The following is a 17983-nucleotide window of genomic DNA, read 5'->3' on the forward strand; positions in this document are numbered from 1 at the left end:
GGGGAGAAAAACACGATGCAATAAAATGCTATTCAAACAAACAAACAATAGGATTGAGGATGAGCCAAGTGCCGGTTATCTTTTAAGTTAAACGCTGTGTCTGAAAACTAACGCGCTCAAATAACGTTTAAATCTTAAATTTCCCATTGGTTTCATCAAAACCACGATATGAAGCCCTACTGAAATACTGCTCAGAAAGCGCATTGAACAAGATTGCTTTAATTTATGTGACTCAGCTAAAAACAAAAATGCTGGGACCTTAGTGTAACTTTAAATTATATATATCATTTATTGAAATATAAAGATCTTCATTTACATGTTTTAAAACAAAAACACGAACGGGGCATTCTGTAATACATTTTTTACCAGTAGACCCTACCTATTGAGTTACTTCACAAACATTCACCACACCACTGTTTTGGAAACACTTATGTATTTTTCTCTTTATTTTTCTAAAATATAAATTTTGGACATTCAAAAGTGCAACAGTTAATGTGCCTGTGGGGAATATCACAGTCAAAAAAAAATATAAACAAAGGCAGTGATACAGCTTGTCATAAATGTTTTGGCAGTATTCTCCAAGTCTATAAAGAAATACATATATACATATTGATGTATAACATCATTTTATGTCACGTCCCTCTTCACAAAAATAGGACCGTTTGTACAGATTGGCAGACCACATTTTAAGGACATCATTGATCATTTAAAAAAAAAGTCACAAATTGTGTTTCTCAGGCCAGCTTTGATTGTCTTCATAAAAACAGAAAGCAGGAAGGATTGGCAAATTTTCATCTGGGGATTTTGCAGGAGGCCAAAAAGGAAACAAGTCTGTGATACAATGAAAATACTGTTAAAAAAAATAAGATGCAGTCACACAAAAACTTAGGTGGGAGTATTCATTAGGACTGGAACCTGCTTGTCTGAGAATTTTCATCCAGTCCCATGATGTCACACAAAATTCAAAGGAACATCAAAATGCAAAGCACCAACAAAAGAAGGCTGTGCAAGGGAGAGTGAGCGATAAACAGAATGCTTGAGCTGTGATTCTAGAAACACAAATGTATTTCAAGTCTAATTGGCTCTACAGAACCTAGTCAGATTTTCTTTTTTAATTGGCCAATCTGGCTCAGTCTTCACACTTAGTATGAAAAAGGTGGGTAAGAAAGTTGGGGCTTGCACTGAGATTATACCACTAGGTAGTCAAGTACCTTGTTTCTGCTGCTACTTCTTCCAAGGAGCACGGACGGTGATGGCGGCAATCACAGCCCATGTTTCATTCATATGGTGTCAGCAATTAAGCAGTAGCGCAGAGAATGCCAATGAACCCACCCCAATCCGTCTGACAGTTTGGATGGAGGTGACAATGTGTCCTGCTATGTCACCCCAAAATTTCAGCACAACTTTTTAGGTTTTTTTTTGTTTTGTTTTCACCAAAATATTAACCTGGTTATACAGAGACCTGGCACTCTAAATCGCATCATTTTTGTACATGCCTCTGGAGGGCTGGAGGGGGGGGGCGGGTGGCAAGTTCAGGTCCCCCATGCAGTAGGGAGCAATGTCTTTACTTTTGGAAAGACCTGCTAAACCAAGGCTTTGCTTTCGCAGCCTCAGCTAAGACTGGAAAGTTAAATTAAGGGCAGCAATTGCCACATATATGGCATTAAACGTCACTGACCCAAAGCCAAGGACTTAAATGGTAGGCTTCCTGCATGGCTGACTTCTAGCCTAGTTCCAACTTTCAAATTATCTGTGTCCCATGGCAACTTCCTGTACCCTAAGCTGGTGTTGCCCAAACCTGGCTAATCAAAACAGCCAGGGAGTTTATAAAAAGACAGGTTCCTACTCCTGACCAGACTTAATAATTCAGAAGATCTGGGGTGGGGACCTAGAATCTGGTGTTCCCAGTTGTGATCCCATTTGGGAACCAAGGATCCAGGCTAATGCGTATGCAGTATTCATTAAATAATGCCTTTATGTTCTCACAGTTTCAAACTATTTCTCTTTGGGGTATGAGATGAAAGAAAGGGGGCTGATATTCAAGACATCCTTCTGACCCTTCTAGGGTTTGTAACATTTTAAAAACACAGATTTGGGGATCCACCAAAGTTATCACCAAGCATGAAAACGACCTCTGCAAATCCAGTCTTTTTACCGATGATTGTATTTTCCACTGGGTAGTAACATGACAAGTCATGTTAGGCATAGGCTTATGCCTTTAGATTGCGAACATTTAGGATTTCGGGGTTTTGTTTCTTTCAAATCCCATTACTTCAGAGGGCAGTTAATTGTTTTTAGTACAACGGATTAGAGAACCTATTCGGCACACAGTTAAAAACACTGACTTCCTGGAAGACACTACTTTTACTGTTCTCTATGTTCAACTAAATTTAATCCACTAAAGCTATTACCATATTTTATAGAGAAACATCGGTTATTTGATATAAATGTCACAAACTGTCAAACTTGTCGCCTACTTAGTAAGAATCTTTTTTTTTTAAATTGTGCTTTCTCTGTAGGGAAAACGTGTTACACATTACACATGTAGCATTACTGAATAACAGTAGATTACAATATGAAAATGAGTGGCTGGGCTTCTAAATGACCCAAATCTAGTAAACAAGATTGGTTAATTATTATTCTTTATCTCTTTAACACTAAAAAAAAAAAAAAAAAAAAAAGTAAGATGCTATAGTACCAGTACCTTTTAAGGTTCAAAAGTGGTTTTGCATGTACTTCCCAGGAAAGTTCAACGGCAACTGATACCAGGTTTCAAGCAGGAAGTACATGGATGGGTTGAGTGGTCTCTTCAGAAGTCCAGAGCAGTTAATAGAAATCTAAACACACCCTCAGTTAGAGTTATTTACATAATTACAATGCTGGAGTTTTCTCGTAAATAAAAATCGTGTATGTTGGACTCTCACCAATGCCCTTGAAACACAAAGTTCACCTTCCGTGGCCTATTATTTCTTTGTCCATCTATCTCCAAACTTCACACACCGCTGAGATGCTACTAAAGCATTGCAAGGGCAACGCTAAGAAAGTTCATTCCGAAATATCCCATTCATCCATATTTAGAAGGCTCCCTGAGGCCCTTGGCTGGGAACTTCTCTTTACACATCGTCCAAGTCCTCCTCCCCAACTTTGCATTGCAATAAAGTGGTTTTCTTAAAGGGATCCAAGGTGGCTCCAAGAGTGGAAGGTGCCCCCTGAATCTGCCAGTCACAGGAAGCTGTCCTCTACCAGGTCTGAGGAGTCTATGCCAATGTCATCCATCATGTCGATGTCCTCGATGGTTTCATCCTCTCTCTTGACGAAGGTAGAGCTGCTGGAACCTGTCTCAATGGCACTCTCTTCTGAGGTCTGCGAGCTGGTGGAGGGAGAGAATAGGAAAGGTTAAGCCCAGTACAGACCGACGAGACCACGGTTGTGTGACTATGGTGGCCGCCCCCCCTCCAAAGGCAAAGGAGCTCTTTCTGCAAGATCCTTTGGCCACCGAATTAGGCAAGATCCTGCCACCAAGCCAGACAGCTACTCATCATCCACCACACTGCAGGGGGCCCAGTGGAAAACCAAGAACCCCCAGGTCACCTTCACCCTTCCGCCTTCCTTCTCTCTCGTCAAATCTTTCGGCAGAGCAGCTAACACGCTGCCACGATTCTTTCCCTACCCAGTCCTAGTGGAAAAGAGAGTAAGCAGTGCCTGGTCAAAAGACAGAGGGGGATGAAATCAGCTGCAAACCACAGCCCAGCCAGTCCCTTGCTGTGAAATTTCCCGAGCACCCAAATGGTGTTGTCAGCATCTGACCCCACGCCCCTGGAATGCCTTCCTCCCCCTCCTCTTTATACCCACCCCCCACGTTCCCTGGCCCCAGTCATGAAGGCGGGTGAAGGCTCCTTACTCACTAGAGTAGCGGCCGAAAGGGAGCGTTCTATCGTCAAAAAGCCTTAGGTCTGGAATCACCCACCACTTAGTAGCTGTGGGAGTCACATGAGTCACTTAACTCCCTGAACTTGTTCCCTGGCTTATAAGATGGGATGACAGGGGCACCTGGATGGCTCATTCAGTTCAGCATCCGACTCTTGATTCTGGATCAGGTCATGATCTCACAGTTCATGAGTTCGAGCCCTGAGTCAGGCTCTGTGCTGAAAGCACGGAGCCTGCTTGGGATTCTCCCTCTCTCCCTCTCTCTCTGCCCTTCTCCCGCTCATACCCCCTCTCAAAATAAGTAAATAAAAACTTTTTAAAAATTACATTAAATAAAATGAGATGACAATAGTACCTGACAATATTCCTATCTGTTAGGGAAATTAAATAAGGTAATAACCATAAAGCACTGAGCACAGGACCTACAACATACTAAGTGTCCAATAAATATTAGTTATTACTATTATTATTGTTATCACTCAAATCCTTACCTGATTAGGGCCTGAATATCAGATATCAGGAAACAGGTGTTAATTTTCTCACATGTGATCATGCTGTTATAATTATGTAAGAGAGAGAGTATCCTTATTCTTAGGAGATGTTCGCAGGAGTTTCAAATGTTTTAGCAAGGAAAAAAAAGTAGGGGTGTGTATGTGGTACATGTATATTTACATATCATATGTTATTAAATACGTAGTATTGGGGCACCTGGGTGACTCAGTCGGTTAAGCATCCGACTCTTGATTTTGGCTCAGGTCATGATCTCATGGTTCATGAGATCGAGCCCCACGCTGGGCTCTGCACTGACAGTGTGGAGTCTGCTTGGGATTCTCTCTCTCCCCCACCTCTCTCTGCTCCTCTCCTGCTCACACATGTGCTCGCTCTCTCTCAAAATAAACTTAAAAAAAATATGTAGTACATATTATTATATATTATGTATAGACACAACATAGGTATAACTACATGTATATACATATATATGTATATACGTGTATATATGCATATATACGTATGGTTAGATAAACCACACATGGCAAAATGTTAACAACTACTAAAGCTAAGTGGTAGATGGATTCACTCAATCTTTCTGAACGTTTAAAATTTCTCACAAGGATTTTTAGAAAAATAATTCTCCCTAGTCTCTAGCCCGTCATGATTCCCTGTCTTCCTGTCTCTGAACTCCTACCGCCTTATCATTATCCTGCCTTGGATTGCGAAATTTCTATATATATCTTTTTGCCACAAGCAGGTTATCTGCTGATAGGCAGGACGGTCTGCTCTCACCGTGGGGCTGCAACTGTAGACATAACACAGAAACCATACCATTGGCTGGCCAGCCAGAGGAAGCAGTCTCACACATATGCCCAATAGGGGCTCTCAGCCCTGCTGGCTGTTTCCTTCCTGAAGGGCCAGGCCTGACTCCTCTGCCTCTCCCCCTCCTCTCTAGGTCAGTTCAGTTTCCAGGCAGAAAACTGAGCCTGGCGTATAGAAGCCCATGCGAAATGGTCTGCTGCCATCCATCCCAAAGGTGGCCTGGAGAGTTCTTAGAACCTGCAGGTGACTACACTGAGGTGTCTTTTCACAACCCCACAGATTGGGCCTTTCCCTAGGACTGAGAGCTTCTGTCTCCGTTCTTACTTTGTACTCTACCCTCCCCTCGGCTTACACCCTGGTCCTGGAGCTTCACTGTGAACCCCAAGTCCACTTGGCTGGTCTTGATAACCATGTTGTCCCGACAACCTCTCTCTCTGGGAAGCCAGCCCCGGTTCATGGGGCCCTGGCCAATAGCTGGAGGCCGGAGTCAACCTTTGGAGATGGCCCTAACCCAGCCAGGACCTGCATTTATGAGACTGCTCTAGATGCTGTGATTTGGACTAAGGTCCCCTCCTTGGGGGCAAGTTCTACAGCTGAGTCCTACAGTGGAGTCATTCCCCTTGCACTGACTCTCCTGGGCCTGACATGCTCCTCTCTCGGCCAGTCTACCTCACAGAGAGAAGGCAAGGGTATGGGCATGGAGGAAGCTAACTTCCACAGAGACTCAGCATGAGATCATCCTTGCAGCTTGCCAGGCTTCATGGTGGTCCTAAAGCTGATGACTGGGCTTACTTCTGAGTCCCAAGCCACAGTGCCCATCTTGTGGCCCAGGGCCTGGCTCCTGATATTCCTTACCCAGAAGCCCCAAACCCTCTATAGCAAGCAAGGCCCAGTCTTTCTCATACCTATTCCCCTCCCAAGGCCAAGCCCCCTGAGCCCAAGAAGATTCCACAGGATCATCATGCTTTCCTAGACCTAGAGCATCTCAGCCCTGGGATCCCCCTTCACTAGGATAGGCTGAACTGTGTCCCCCTCCCCACCCCCACAAAACTCACATGTGAAAGCCCTAATCCCCATTGTGATTATCTTTGGAGATAGGGCCTTTAAGGAGGTAATCACAGTTAAATGAGGTCATTAAAGTGGGGCTCTCACCCAATAGAAACGGTGTCCCTGTAAGAGGAAGAGACACCTGTGATACACACACAGAAAAAGACCATGAGAGGACACATTAAGAAGATGGCCATCTGGGGCGCCTGGGTGGCGCAGTCGGTTGGGCGTCCGACTTCAGCCAGGTCACGATCTCGCGGTCCGTGAGTTCGAGCCCCGCGGCAGGCTCTGGGCTGATGGCTCGGAGCCTGGAGCCTGTTTCCGATTCTGTGTCTCCCTCTCTCTCTGCCCCTCCCCCGTTCATGCTCTGTCTCTCTCTGTCCCAAAAATAAATAAACGTTGAAAAAAAAAATTAAAAAAAAAAAAGAAGATGGCCATCTGCAAGCCAAGGAAGGGGGCTGCAGGAAAAATCAAACCTGCCAACACCTTGATCTTGGACTGCCAGCCTCCAGGACTGTGAGAGAATAAATGTCTATTGTTTAAGCCCCCAAGTCTACGGTACTGTGTTATGGCAGCCGAAGCTAACCAAGACATTCCCCGTGCTCAGCCCATCTGTGAGGACCACAGCTTCACCTGACCTGGTGTAGTCATTTGGGACATACTCTGCGCAATTAGAAGACCAAATGTATTGCCCTTCCAGAGGTTCTAATTATCTAACACAACCACTTTCTATCGACTAGAATTATTCTCTCCACGTAATATACGTCAAACTCTGCATTACAGCCTGGTATACACCTAGAAAAGTTCTGGGCACCTTTCTTGTGTTATTTATCAATACGACTTTCTTTTTTTAAGTTTATTCATTCTGAGAGAGTGAGAGAGAGCAGGGGAGGAACAGAGAGAGAGGGAGAGAGAGAATCCCAAGCAGGCTCCGTGCTGTGAGTACAGAGCCCGACACGGGGCTCAAACTCATGAATGGTGAAAGTCCCTACAACTTTCTAACTTAATTTAGAAACAAAACCTTTTGGGGTGCCTAGGTAGCTCACTCGGCTAAGTGTCCAACTCTTGATGTGGGCATGATCTCACAGTTCGTAAGTTCGAGCCCCATTTGGGTTCTGAGCTCACAGCATGGAGCCCGCTTGAGATTCTCTCTGTGCCTCCCAGCTTGTTCACTGGCTGTCTCTCTCTCTCTCAAAATAAATAAGTAAAGAAAAAAAAATGAAGCAAAACTTTTGTCACTGAAATATTACTCAGAGCCCCCAAATACAAAATAACCAAATGGATGGCAGATCTGGGGTCAAGGGCTACCACAGATCCCCAAAAGCTGGAGAAACGTTTCGCTAAAACAACACAAACGTATTTTTGCAAAGGTAAGTCAGAGCGCTTTGTGCAATCTCCAATCCTCATAACCCATTCCAAAAACAAAAAAACACAATTATACTTTTTTAAATTACCTGGTTCACACCAACAGCAAGGGATGTCACAATCACAAGCCTCCAAAATAATAATGCCATATGCTTCTGCCTAAATAATTACATGTAGCTAACCAAAAGAGGAAGAAGGGAGAAAAACATCCTCAATGAAGATGGAAAAAGGAGACACATCACTTTCACCTGCCTCTGTTCAAGGACCCTGAAAGACAGTGGAGACCAAAGACACAGTCCCCTCGTCTGGATGTTCAAACCAATGGTTCTAGTCCCGGCTGCGTATTAGCATCGCTTTGGTCGTAAGTTAATGGATCCAGGTAATGATCAACAATGGCTGTTGATGTCACAAAAGGGGAGGCCACTGGACAGCATGCAGCTCCCGACGGAAGGACACAGCACGATCTTTGAGGCACACATGCCAAAAAATCTAACCTGAGTCAGATCAAGCCTCTAGACCACCAGTTTACAACAAATACAGGAGATAAAGCACATGAAGACACACTACAGGATGCAATCAACAAAATTCTGAACGTGAGAACGTGATGGCCAAACACTCTGGGTCCTTCACAAATACTGTGCAAAGTGGGTAAAAAGAGGCAACACAAATGCATAGAGACATAGCAACTAAAGGCCATGTGTCACTCTTAATTTGCGTCTCAATTAGAATAAAACAAATGCAAAATAATACTTATCAGAGAGTCAGTCGGGGAGATTTGACCACTGGATATCTGATGCTCCTAACAATTTATTGTCAATTGGTGGGGGAGGGGTGAGAAAATGGTATCGTAATTTATTTTTAATAACTCCAGTTATTTCTTTAAATAGAGTCATAGGGGGCCTGGGCGGCTCAGTCGGTTTAAGCACCTGACTCTTGCTTTCAGCTCAGGTCATGATCTCACATCATGCGACTGAACCCTAGGTCAGGCTCCACGATGACAGCGTAGGTCCTATTTAGGATTCTCTCTCCTTGCTCTCTGTTCCTCCCCCGTTCGCGTTCTCGGTCTCTCTCAAAATAAATAAACTTAAAACATTTTTTTAAATAGAGCCTTTATCTTTTAGAGACCCATGATGGAATATTTATGGGTGAAATGACACGATGTCTAGGATTGGCTTCAAAATAACCCAAGGAGAGTGGTAGTGGTTTCATGCATTCTGGCCATGAGTTCATGCACGCTCAAATTGGGTGACAGATTAACTGGCAGGTCACTGTACAACTTGAGTCAGGCACGTTAGAAGTCTTCCATTATACAAAGTTAAAAAGGAAGAACAAATCAGCCAGGAAGCGCCTGGGTCCCATTCCCAGAGATTCTAACTCGTTGGTCTGGGTGATGTGCGCAGATCGGTTTTCTAGTCTCCCCAGGTGATCCGAGCTTACAGCTAGGGGTAAGATCCACCGATGAAGCATCCAATAGCCCAGTCTGGCCTCTTTCTCAGCTCTCTCCTCCGTTCCATGACCAGTGCAGAAAACAGCAAGAGAGGCTTCTAGTATCTCAATAATCAGAGCAGCTGCGACAGTCTGATCAAAACACCCGAGGACTCCGGTCAAAGACTCTCCACCCTGCCTGCCCTACACCTCCCCCAGCCCCACGGGGCAGGTATGAGGAGCATCTGGGAAGCATTTATATAAGGAAACAGACCCCTCGGAGGCTCTGCCACCGCTCCCCTCGAGCAGATGCACTGACGTCGCCAGGGCAATGGCTCCCCTCCTTCAGGGGCGCTGGGGGGCGGAGGGGAGCTCTGCAGGAGGCCCTACCTGTGTCTGTTCCTCTTGCCCAGGTCCTCCTCCTCAGGAACAGGGTCGATGTCGGGCAGAGGGATGATGTAGCCGCTGTCTGCACTCAGCCTCTGCTCGTCCAGGCTGCCTTCCCAGTCCTTCAGCTTGTCTTCCTCGTGTTTGTAGGTGACGCCGATGTAGGCGTTGTCCGAGTCCACGCGCATGCGCGCCACGGCAGGGTGGTCGCTCTTCAAGAAGTCCAGGTGAATCTTTTCGTAGCTCTGCAGATATGCGTTTCACGCGGTTAACCAAGTGTCACCCACTGAACTGCAGAAAGGACGCTCAGAACTATTATTTAACTGTCTGTGTTTCCAAGCTACCGCACAGATGCGGGGTTGAGACAACTGAAGGAGAGTCAGCTGTCAACTGTCACATCCCAGGGATGTGGGACACGGGGAAAGGACCACTGATGGCAGAGATCTCCTGCCATCCTACCAATGGGATCTCTCATTCTCCTTAAGATACAATGAGCCCCAGGGCACCTGGGTGGCTCAGTGGGTTAAGCGACTGACTCTTGGTTTTGGCTCAGGTCATGATCTCGCGGTTATTGAGTTTGAGCCCCGCACAGCACTGAGCCTGCTTGGGATTCTCTCTCTCTCTCTCTCTCTCTCTCTCTCTCTCTCTCTCTCTGCTCCTCCCCCACTCTCTCTGTCGCTCTCCAAATAAACTTGTTTTAAAAAAGATACAATGAACCCCTTCACTGAGTCAGTAGCTATGACTGGGTTCCCTCCCCACCCCCACCCACCCACCTCCATGCACACACACTCCCTTCTCTGGGACTAGCGGGGAGCCTTCTGGTCCCAATACATAGTCTCTTCAGGGCTTGGATGGGTCTCAATAAGAGGGGATAAGGACTTCCACTGAAAGCACCACCCCAGAAACCTTCCTGATCCTTAAACGTTGGAGCAATCTAACTCAAAACTTACAGAACTTGGATCTAAAAAGACTTCATTTTCCAGACCAATTCCAGTCTCTTCCCACCCATACATCTTACTTAACCAGCCAGGGCATCTTTGACTGAGCCACCATTAATTTCCTTTTGCCTCCTCATTGCCTCACTTATGGGAGTTGTAATGGGCAGTGAGATAATCAATAGACACAAGTGTTTAATGCCCAGTTCAGCATGCAACGACCTAACGTTGCTCCTCTATGAGAAGGACAAGCAATAGATATGAAGACTCTACATACTGGCGAACCTGAATCTTAGAAATTGCATTGATTATACAACTGTGTCTGGGGCTCCTTCACAGCATCTCGGCAGAAAGTTGTTTCATTTATTAACATATCCTGCTTGGCTCCATGAAATTACATTTGTTCCTTTGAACAATGCTTCCTATTCCGCAAAAAACCAGCTGGAGCCACAGATAACAGCTGAGGTTGTTCCTTCCAGTCAGCTGGTGAAAGCCAATTTCACATGGATTTAAGTGCATTCAAATTAGCGATTTAATGGCTGTGGATGCCCTGAGACTTCTAACTGCACGGTAGCTTCAGATACTCGAACATCTGGAGAATAAAGTGCTTACAGGTGTCGCACACTTGAGATAAAAGGGGAGCCCTGAGGAGAGGGGAGGGTTTTCATTCATCATCGCTACCAGGGGCCGGGGGAGCACGCCATGAAAGCCCTGGCCACTGGATCAAACAATCTTCCTCCCCTTTGGAAACATTCCTTTAAAACAGCGTTGAACTGTGCTGCTCGCTCGCGTGACTGCCTGCTCTTGACTTCTCCCTTTGCCCATGCCGTTCCACCCAGCTTGGAGGGGCCCAGACAAACCTTCTTATATTGTCCCGGCAACAGATTCTCCACAATCTCACTCAGGTGGTAAAAGGAGGGTCTCTTCTCCGGCTCACTGTGCCAGCACTTGACCATGATTTCATAGCTGCGGAAGCACACAACTCCGAGTGGGCACAGGGAGGAGTGTCAGGGCACCCCCGCCCCACCCCACACGCCCGCCGGGCATGAACGCAAGGCGCACGAGATGGGGAGGGGGCTCACACTTCACTGGTGGCGTGGTCAGGCTTGGCCATCCGGTACCCATTCTTGATCTTGTTGTAGAAAGTGGAATCCACCATCATGCCAGGGTACGGGGTGCCCCCTGAAAACCAAAGGGAACAACCAGGATTAACGAGCGTGCGTTACACTACTGAGACACTCGGGGTCATACAGCACCTACAGAACACATTTGGGGATCCCCACTTGGACTTCTGGTTCTTGCAAGGAAATGAAAGGTTACCATCTCCTTGACTTCACGGGCTTGCCCGGAATCGTAAAGGTAACCAGGACTTCTGGGTTGGTCAAGTCCAGACACCCTAGGCAAAGATGCTACATCTTAGGAAAAGCACACAAGTGTTTTTTAATGTTTCTGATCCCTGGATCTACACATACAAAGCAAAATAGAAAAGGAAGAGAAATTCTCAATCACTAAAGCCAAAAAAATTTTTTAAAAAAATCATTCTCACCAAAAATGTTTAATAATTAGAGCAAAAGTCAAAGCTGAGGCTTGAAATACCTAGGTGATTCTCTGCTTTTAGTAGACTGTGAGCCTCAGTTAAGCCACACACCGGGATGAGGCAGTGACATCCAAGCAGGGACAAATGGGATCGCAGAAGGAGACCAGGCAGGGAAGAAACCCTTTACTACCACATTAAGGTAACAGAATTCATGAAACATTTCTGTTTTTATGGCCACAGTCAGAACAAGCTTAGTTTCCTCTCTAAAGCCTTCCAAAACTACTCCAAAACTCCTTCCCCTTTTCTCTTCCATTACAATTTTAATCAGAACCACCCCATTTATTGCTATGTGTAAGTCTTATCTTATCCGAGATGAACGGTCAGAGGTCAGGGTCATGAATCACTCCTCCCTCAGGGCCCTCACCTGGCAGCACAGGGTACCTGTGTTGTTTGGGACCTGGTGACTGACGAACCCAATGACTAGGAGGCTCTTCTCCTCCAGAGAGATGATCAGGAAGGGGAATCACACTCTTTTCCTGGCCACACTTCTTTTCACCTGAGCCTCGATCACCACTGGTGAACCCACTTAACCCAAAGACCCTGTGAAAAAGCAGCTGGGGAGTGGGTGTGCTCAGGAACATTTCTAGTGGGAGAAAGTCATTCTAGCACAGCCCAAAGGAGAGGGGGGGGGCAAAGGCCAGACGTGAGGGTGCAGCCCCCCCAAAACTCCTGACTGTCTGCACGGGCATACTCCTGACACCAGAAGTGCTCAATGTGTGATTTAATCTGCCACAGTGCACTTGACTCACAGCAGGTATCTTAACATTGTTAACACCCTGGAGCCTGGAAAACACAGTGTTTCCCTCCCAGTGTTTTTCCAAAATGACCCAAGCGAGCAGAGATGTCAGGCCCGTACCAAGGGAAAAGATCTCCCAGAGCAGAATGCCGTAAGACCAGACGTCACTCAGCGTGGTGTAGAGGTTGTCGAAGATGCTCTCAGGAGCCATCCACTTCACAGGGAGAAAGGTCTGCATGGAAGGAGGGAGGAAATTAAATCCAGCATACGCACCAATGACCCACAGCAGCGGAAATAGTAGGGGTCCTTTTTGGACTAATAATAACTTGCACTGAGAACCTTGTCCACGTAAGTATCTCCCTGTGTTTTTTTGTCCAGGGCTGTGTTCTCCACCCTCGTGAGAGTGCCTGGCACCCGGTGGGTACTCGATAAATATTTCATGAATGATGGATAGTTGATGTGGCCTCTTAGGTCCTCCCAAGGAATAACATTTGAAAATATTTAATCCTGAATGTTTTACCCAAAAAGCGAAAGCCCTGACTGGACCAGTCTCTCTTATTTGCCGGTGTTCCTAGGAACAAAATTCGAAACAGATCCAGTGATCTGAGAACCAATTACATTACTGAATTTTAAGAAATTCATTTCCTATCACTATAAATATGATGTTATGATAATTTTGCAGCTTCTTTTGGGAGGCTGTACAAACTCCAGTGGAAATACTAAGACTGAAGCAGATATACAATATAAAGGAACCACATTAGCAACCTTCAGCCTTCTGAAATTCATGGGGAGATCACAGATTCATCAACTTTTTTTTTTAATGTTTATTTATTTTTGAGAGAGAGAGAGAGAGAGAGCGCGAGCGCGCGCACAAGTGGGGGAGGGGCAGAGAGACACAGACACAGAATCCAAAGCAGGCTCCAGGCTCTAAGCAGTCAGCACAGAGCCCAGCGCGGGGCTCGAATCCAACACATTAATAGCTAACACTTGCTGAGGGCTCGTGTGTGCCAGGCACTGCCCTAAGCATTTAACTTAAAGTCACTGACTGAATCACCCAAGGCAACCCAGGAGATGGGTACTATTATCAGGTCGCTGTGACCGACAGGGAAACCAAGATACAGAATGGTCAAGTCACTTGCCCCAAATCCCCACAGTAGTAAGCGCTGGAACCAGTACTCACACCCAGGCAGTCTGGCTGCAGACCTTGTGCTTTCTGTATTGGTCCCAGGAGCCCATTCATGAATCTTGCGGGCTCCACATTAAAATATGGACGCTGGGGACGCCTTGGTGGCTCAGTCGGTTAAGCGTCTGGCTTTTGACTTCGGCTCAGGTCATGATCTCATGGGATCAAGCCCGGCGTCGGGCTCTGCTCTGACAGCATGGAGACTCCTTGGGATTGCCCCTTTCCCTCTCTCTCTCTCTCTGCCCCTCCCCTACTTGCACATGCACACGTACATGCTCTCTTTCTCTCAAAATAAATAAATTAACTTTAAAAAAAATGTTTAAGGGGCACCTGGGTGGCTCAGTCAGTTAAGCGTCCGACTTTGGCTCAGGTCATGATCTCAAGATTCGTGGGTTTGAGTCCCGTGTAGGGCTCTTGTGCTGACAGCTCAGAGCCTGGAGCCCGCTTCGGATTCTGTGTCTCCCTCTCTCTCTGCCCCTCCCCTGCTCATGCTCTCTCTCTCTCTGTCTCAAAAATAAATAAAACATTAAAAAAATTTTTTTTTTTAATATTTAACAACAAATATGGACACTGAATGGCCAGAAGCAATGCCTAGTTTCAGAGCTTCAGTGAGGAAAGGTGAGCGAGTCAAACGGGGCGAAAGAGCACGTACGCTGCCTTTGGACACGTAGTTTGAATCGTGCATGATGTCCCTGGCCAGGCCAAAGTCACAGATCTTCACGATTTTCCCTTGCGCCAGGAGGACGTTGCGAGCAGCCAGGTCCCGGTGGACACACTGCGTGGGAAAGGAAGAAACAACAGAGTCTGTCCATCTGCCACCAGACCACCTCACCCCTGCAAGGTTGGCCACTTCGTGGTGGTGCTTGGGGCTGCCCGGGACACCTCAGGGAGGCTGTCCTGGAGCAAAGAGCTCACGGCCTGCAGGCTCTCATCCCGGCCACCCCCACGAAGGAGAAGGCTCTGGAGCAGAGTAGACGCCTGACGAGACCGGACGCCCCGCCACACTTCGGGGAAAGGGAAGGGAGAAGCAAGCAGCCGTTGCTACAAGCCTCTGCCAGGCCTACCACGCTCCAGGCCCGGATCTACAGAGAACTCCATTCCGGGAACATACTCACATTTTTGGAAGCCAAAAATTCCATCCCTCGCGCCACTTGATAGGTAAAGCTCAACAAATCCAGCAGAGTCAGGCCTTCTGAGTTATCGTCCGAAAGGAGGTTTTTGACTTCCGAGTCTGCAGGAAAGGAATTAAGTGTGTTGGTGCTGGAGGACAGCGTGAAACGTCACCCACGGGGGGCTCTCCCACAGGGCTGCGCAGGCTTGTCCAAAGAACAAATCTAAAATTATTTTCCTATAGTGTTTCCAGACCTCGCAGGTGGGGACGCAAACCACACAGAGGTTCTACCGTTAAAAAGAAGTATGCCTGCAGAAATATATATCTGGGGTGTGTGTGTGTGTGTGTGTGTGTGTCCATAGGAACCAGTCTAATGGGGTCTCACACATATTTTGTTGTTTGCCTCCTATATTTCTTTTTTCAACCTTAGTTAGCAAGTCAAATAGTCACCTTTAAATCTTACGGGATGAATATACATGAGGGCCCTTCGAAAAAGTAGCTTCTGGGGTGCCTGGGTGGCTCAGCCCGTTAAGCATCTGACTTTGGCTTAGGTCATGATCTCACGGTCTGTGAGTTCGAGCCCCACGTCAGGCTCTGTGCTGACAGCTCAGAGCCTGGAGCCTGCTTCATTTGGATGGATTCTGTGTCTCCTTCTCTCCCTGCCCCTCCCCCACTTACACTCTGTGTGTGTGTGTCTCTCTCTCTCTTTCTCTAAAAAATAAATGACCGTTAAAAAAAAAAAGTAGCTTCTAAGAATTGCCTTTCTCTTTTCTTGTTAAAGCCACCTTCATAGTATTTGGCTTCTTTCCTGTATTAAAGCAAGCCCCAGTCAGACTAGAGGGAACGATCTTAAAGGTCAGTGCCATTGACTCTGCGTTTAGTTCCTTTTGCAACTTGTCCACTTTGCCCAGTTAGTCCCCTCTGGAAGGGTCCCAGGGTTTTCGAGGAAGGAGGTAATCTAGGCCAGCCGTTCTCATTTCTTTCTGAACGCTTTCAGGCAAGTGAAGAGTAGTGCAACCATTCATATTTTTCCAGCCAGCCAGAAGAAGGCCAGAAATCAGGGGCGTGCCTGCCAACAGGGCCCGGGCTGAGCATGAATCAGGTTCCCCTGACATCTGGAGCCAGGTCCAGCCTGGGAAGCAATGTAAACTATTTTTAACAATACGGGAGGGGAGAGGAAGTACTGTTCCGACAGCTCTCATTGGCTAATCTTTTAAAAGGGCTTGGAAGTTCCCCCATTTGGCAATGAGGAGTGAATGGAACTTGGAACTGCAGCAATGGAAAATAGTCTCATGTATGGAGCTTTGCAAAACAAGCACATTCTTTTTTTAAATGGATTTGTACCTTTCACTGAAGAACCCCGCAAGCATGCAGAGCATATCAGTGATTTACAAAATAATTTCCATGGCAGCTCAACACTTTTTTGCATTGACCAAGGGGAGGGCCCAGGCCCAGGAACACAAAATCGAGAGACTGGTCAACCTCAGACCCAGCAGGACGTCCTCCCCTCTCCAAGCCTGGGATTAGACGGGGACCTGGAAGGGTCTCCCCGCAGCAGAAGTGGGGTAGTCCATCTGCTATGGGCATCGGTTAGGCTCCCTGGAGTTCACAAATCAATGCCACTATGCCACATGTTCATCTGTTTTGAAAGATTAGACGGGATCTTCCTTCAAACAACGTTCAGTACAAACACTCAACACCCTTGTCAGAAAATATAACCTTAAATTGTCTACCTTCCAGCTTCTATCACAAAGTGGATATTAGCAAAGCCAAAAGCAAGGGCTACTGAACTCATAGATATCAGAGACTTATGTGATTAAAAATTTTTAAATACTACTGGGAACCAATACAAGGTAGCCAACTTTTTTTTTTTCAATATATGAAATTTATTGTCAAATTGGTTTCCATACAACACCCAGTGCTCATCCCAAAAGGTGCCCTCCTCAATACCCATCACCCACCCACCCCTCCCTCCCACCCCCCATCAATCCTCAGTTTGTTCTCAGTTTTTAAGAGTCTCTTATGCTTTGCAAGGTAGCCAACTTTTAAATTTGCCAAGTAAGGGCACTGAGGGGGGAAAAAAACATCAATTACCCCCATACTTTCATTAAAACACACACACACACACACACACACACAAACATACACACACAAACACCAAAAAAAGGAAGATCGTTATATCAGAATAAATAATTCCTTAGAAGTTTTACATTTCAAGTAAATGAAAATGCATTGCATTAAGTTCGTCTTTATTCTTGTTCTTCCTTTCAAGTCATAGCCCAGAAACTTCTGAAGACACGTCACAGACCCACTTGTGCAAACCTGCATTTAGGGACCACAGCCTCACAGTCTGACTTACCCCACCTGCTCACCTTCCTCTGAGAATTGACCACTATCCGAAAGTAGAGCATGCCTATGAAACCCTCTGCAAGCCAAAATGGCATAAAGCAAAGAAGCAAATCCTCTTTGGATTGGTTTCTCTCGGCAGGCGAAAACAAATACTCACGTGGGCCTTTCATAAAAGCAGAGTGGCACGAACAAAACTTGCGGAGAGCAGGGGATATCTGAATCGTTAAGGCACTAGAAGAGGCAAAGAGGACACACTGACACTTTTACCTGATGTAGATTTCTTCTTATACGAGGCCGGGCGATCATACAGCGATCTCTGGATGTCCGAGTATTTAGAAACCTCTTTCCTTTCCAGCATGGGGACGTACTGTGTGGTATCAGCTTGCTTCATGTCCATATAGTCACCATTGTTTTCAAAAGATAAAATAACGTAACTGTAAAAACAGGAAAAGAAACCTGATTCAGGGTGCCCCTCGGGGGTGGTCATTCAACATTCAGTAGGGGACCACCAGGTGCCTACCGCGTGCAAGGTAGTGTGGTGAGTAGGGGGGCGGCCGGGGTGAGCAAAAGCAAAACCAGCGTGTACCCTTCACGTGGGGTGGTCTGG

At 46.3% G+C, this 17983-nt stretch overlaps 1 protein-coding gene across 4 annotated transcripts in view; it reads right to left on the reverse strand.

The window, feature by feature from the left end:
• Positions 1-265: 265 nt before the first annotated feature.
• Positions 266-17983, reverse strand: part of PDGFRA (platelet derived growth factor receptor alpha) — a 51311-nt gene continuing 33593 nt past the window's right edge. For all 4 annotated transcript variants that reach the window (XM_015082199.3, XM_015082201.3, XM_015082200.3 and 1 more), the window contains exons 16-23: positions 17644-17810; positions 15032-15147; positions 14569-14691; positions 12854-12965; positions 11483-11582; positions 11261-11366; positions 9469-9710; positions 266-3370 (exon numbers count right to left, since the gene is read on the reverse strand). In XM_015082199.3, the coding sequence (XP_014937685.1) occupies positions 3223-3370; positions 9469-9710; positions 11261-11366; positions 11483-11582; positions 12854-12965; positions 14569-14691; positions 15032-15147; positions 17644-17810 (1114 nt within the window). In that variant the 3' untranslated portion in view covers positions 266-3222. The remainder of the gene's footprint in view (positions 3371-9468; positions 9711-11260; positions 11367-11482; positions 11583-12853; positions 12966-14568; positions 14692-15031; positions 15148-17643; positions 17811-17983) is intronic.

The sequence above is a fragment of the Acinonyx jubatus genome, chromosome B1 (assembly GCF_027475565.1).
Source record: "Acinonyx jubatus isolate Ajub_Pintada_27869175 chromosome B1, VMU_Ajub_asm_v1.0, whole genome shotgun sequence".
Classification (NCBI taxonomy): domain Eukaryota; kingdom Metazoa; phylum Chordata; class Mammalia; order Carnivora; family Felidae; genus Acinonyx; species Acinonyx jubatus.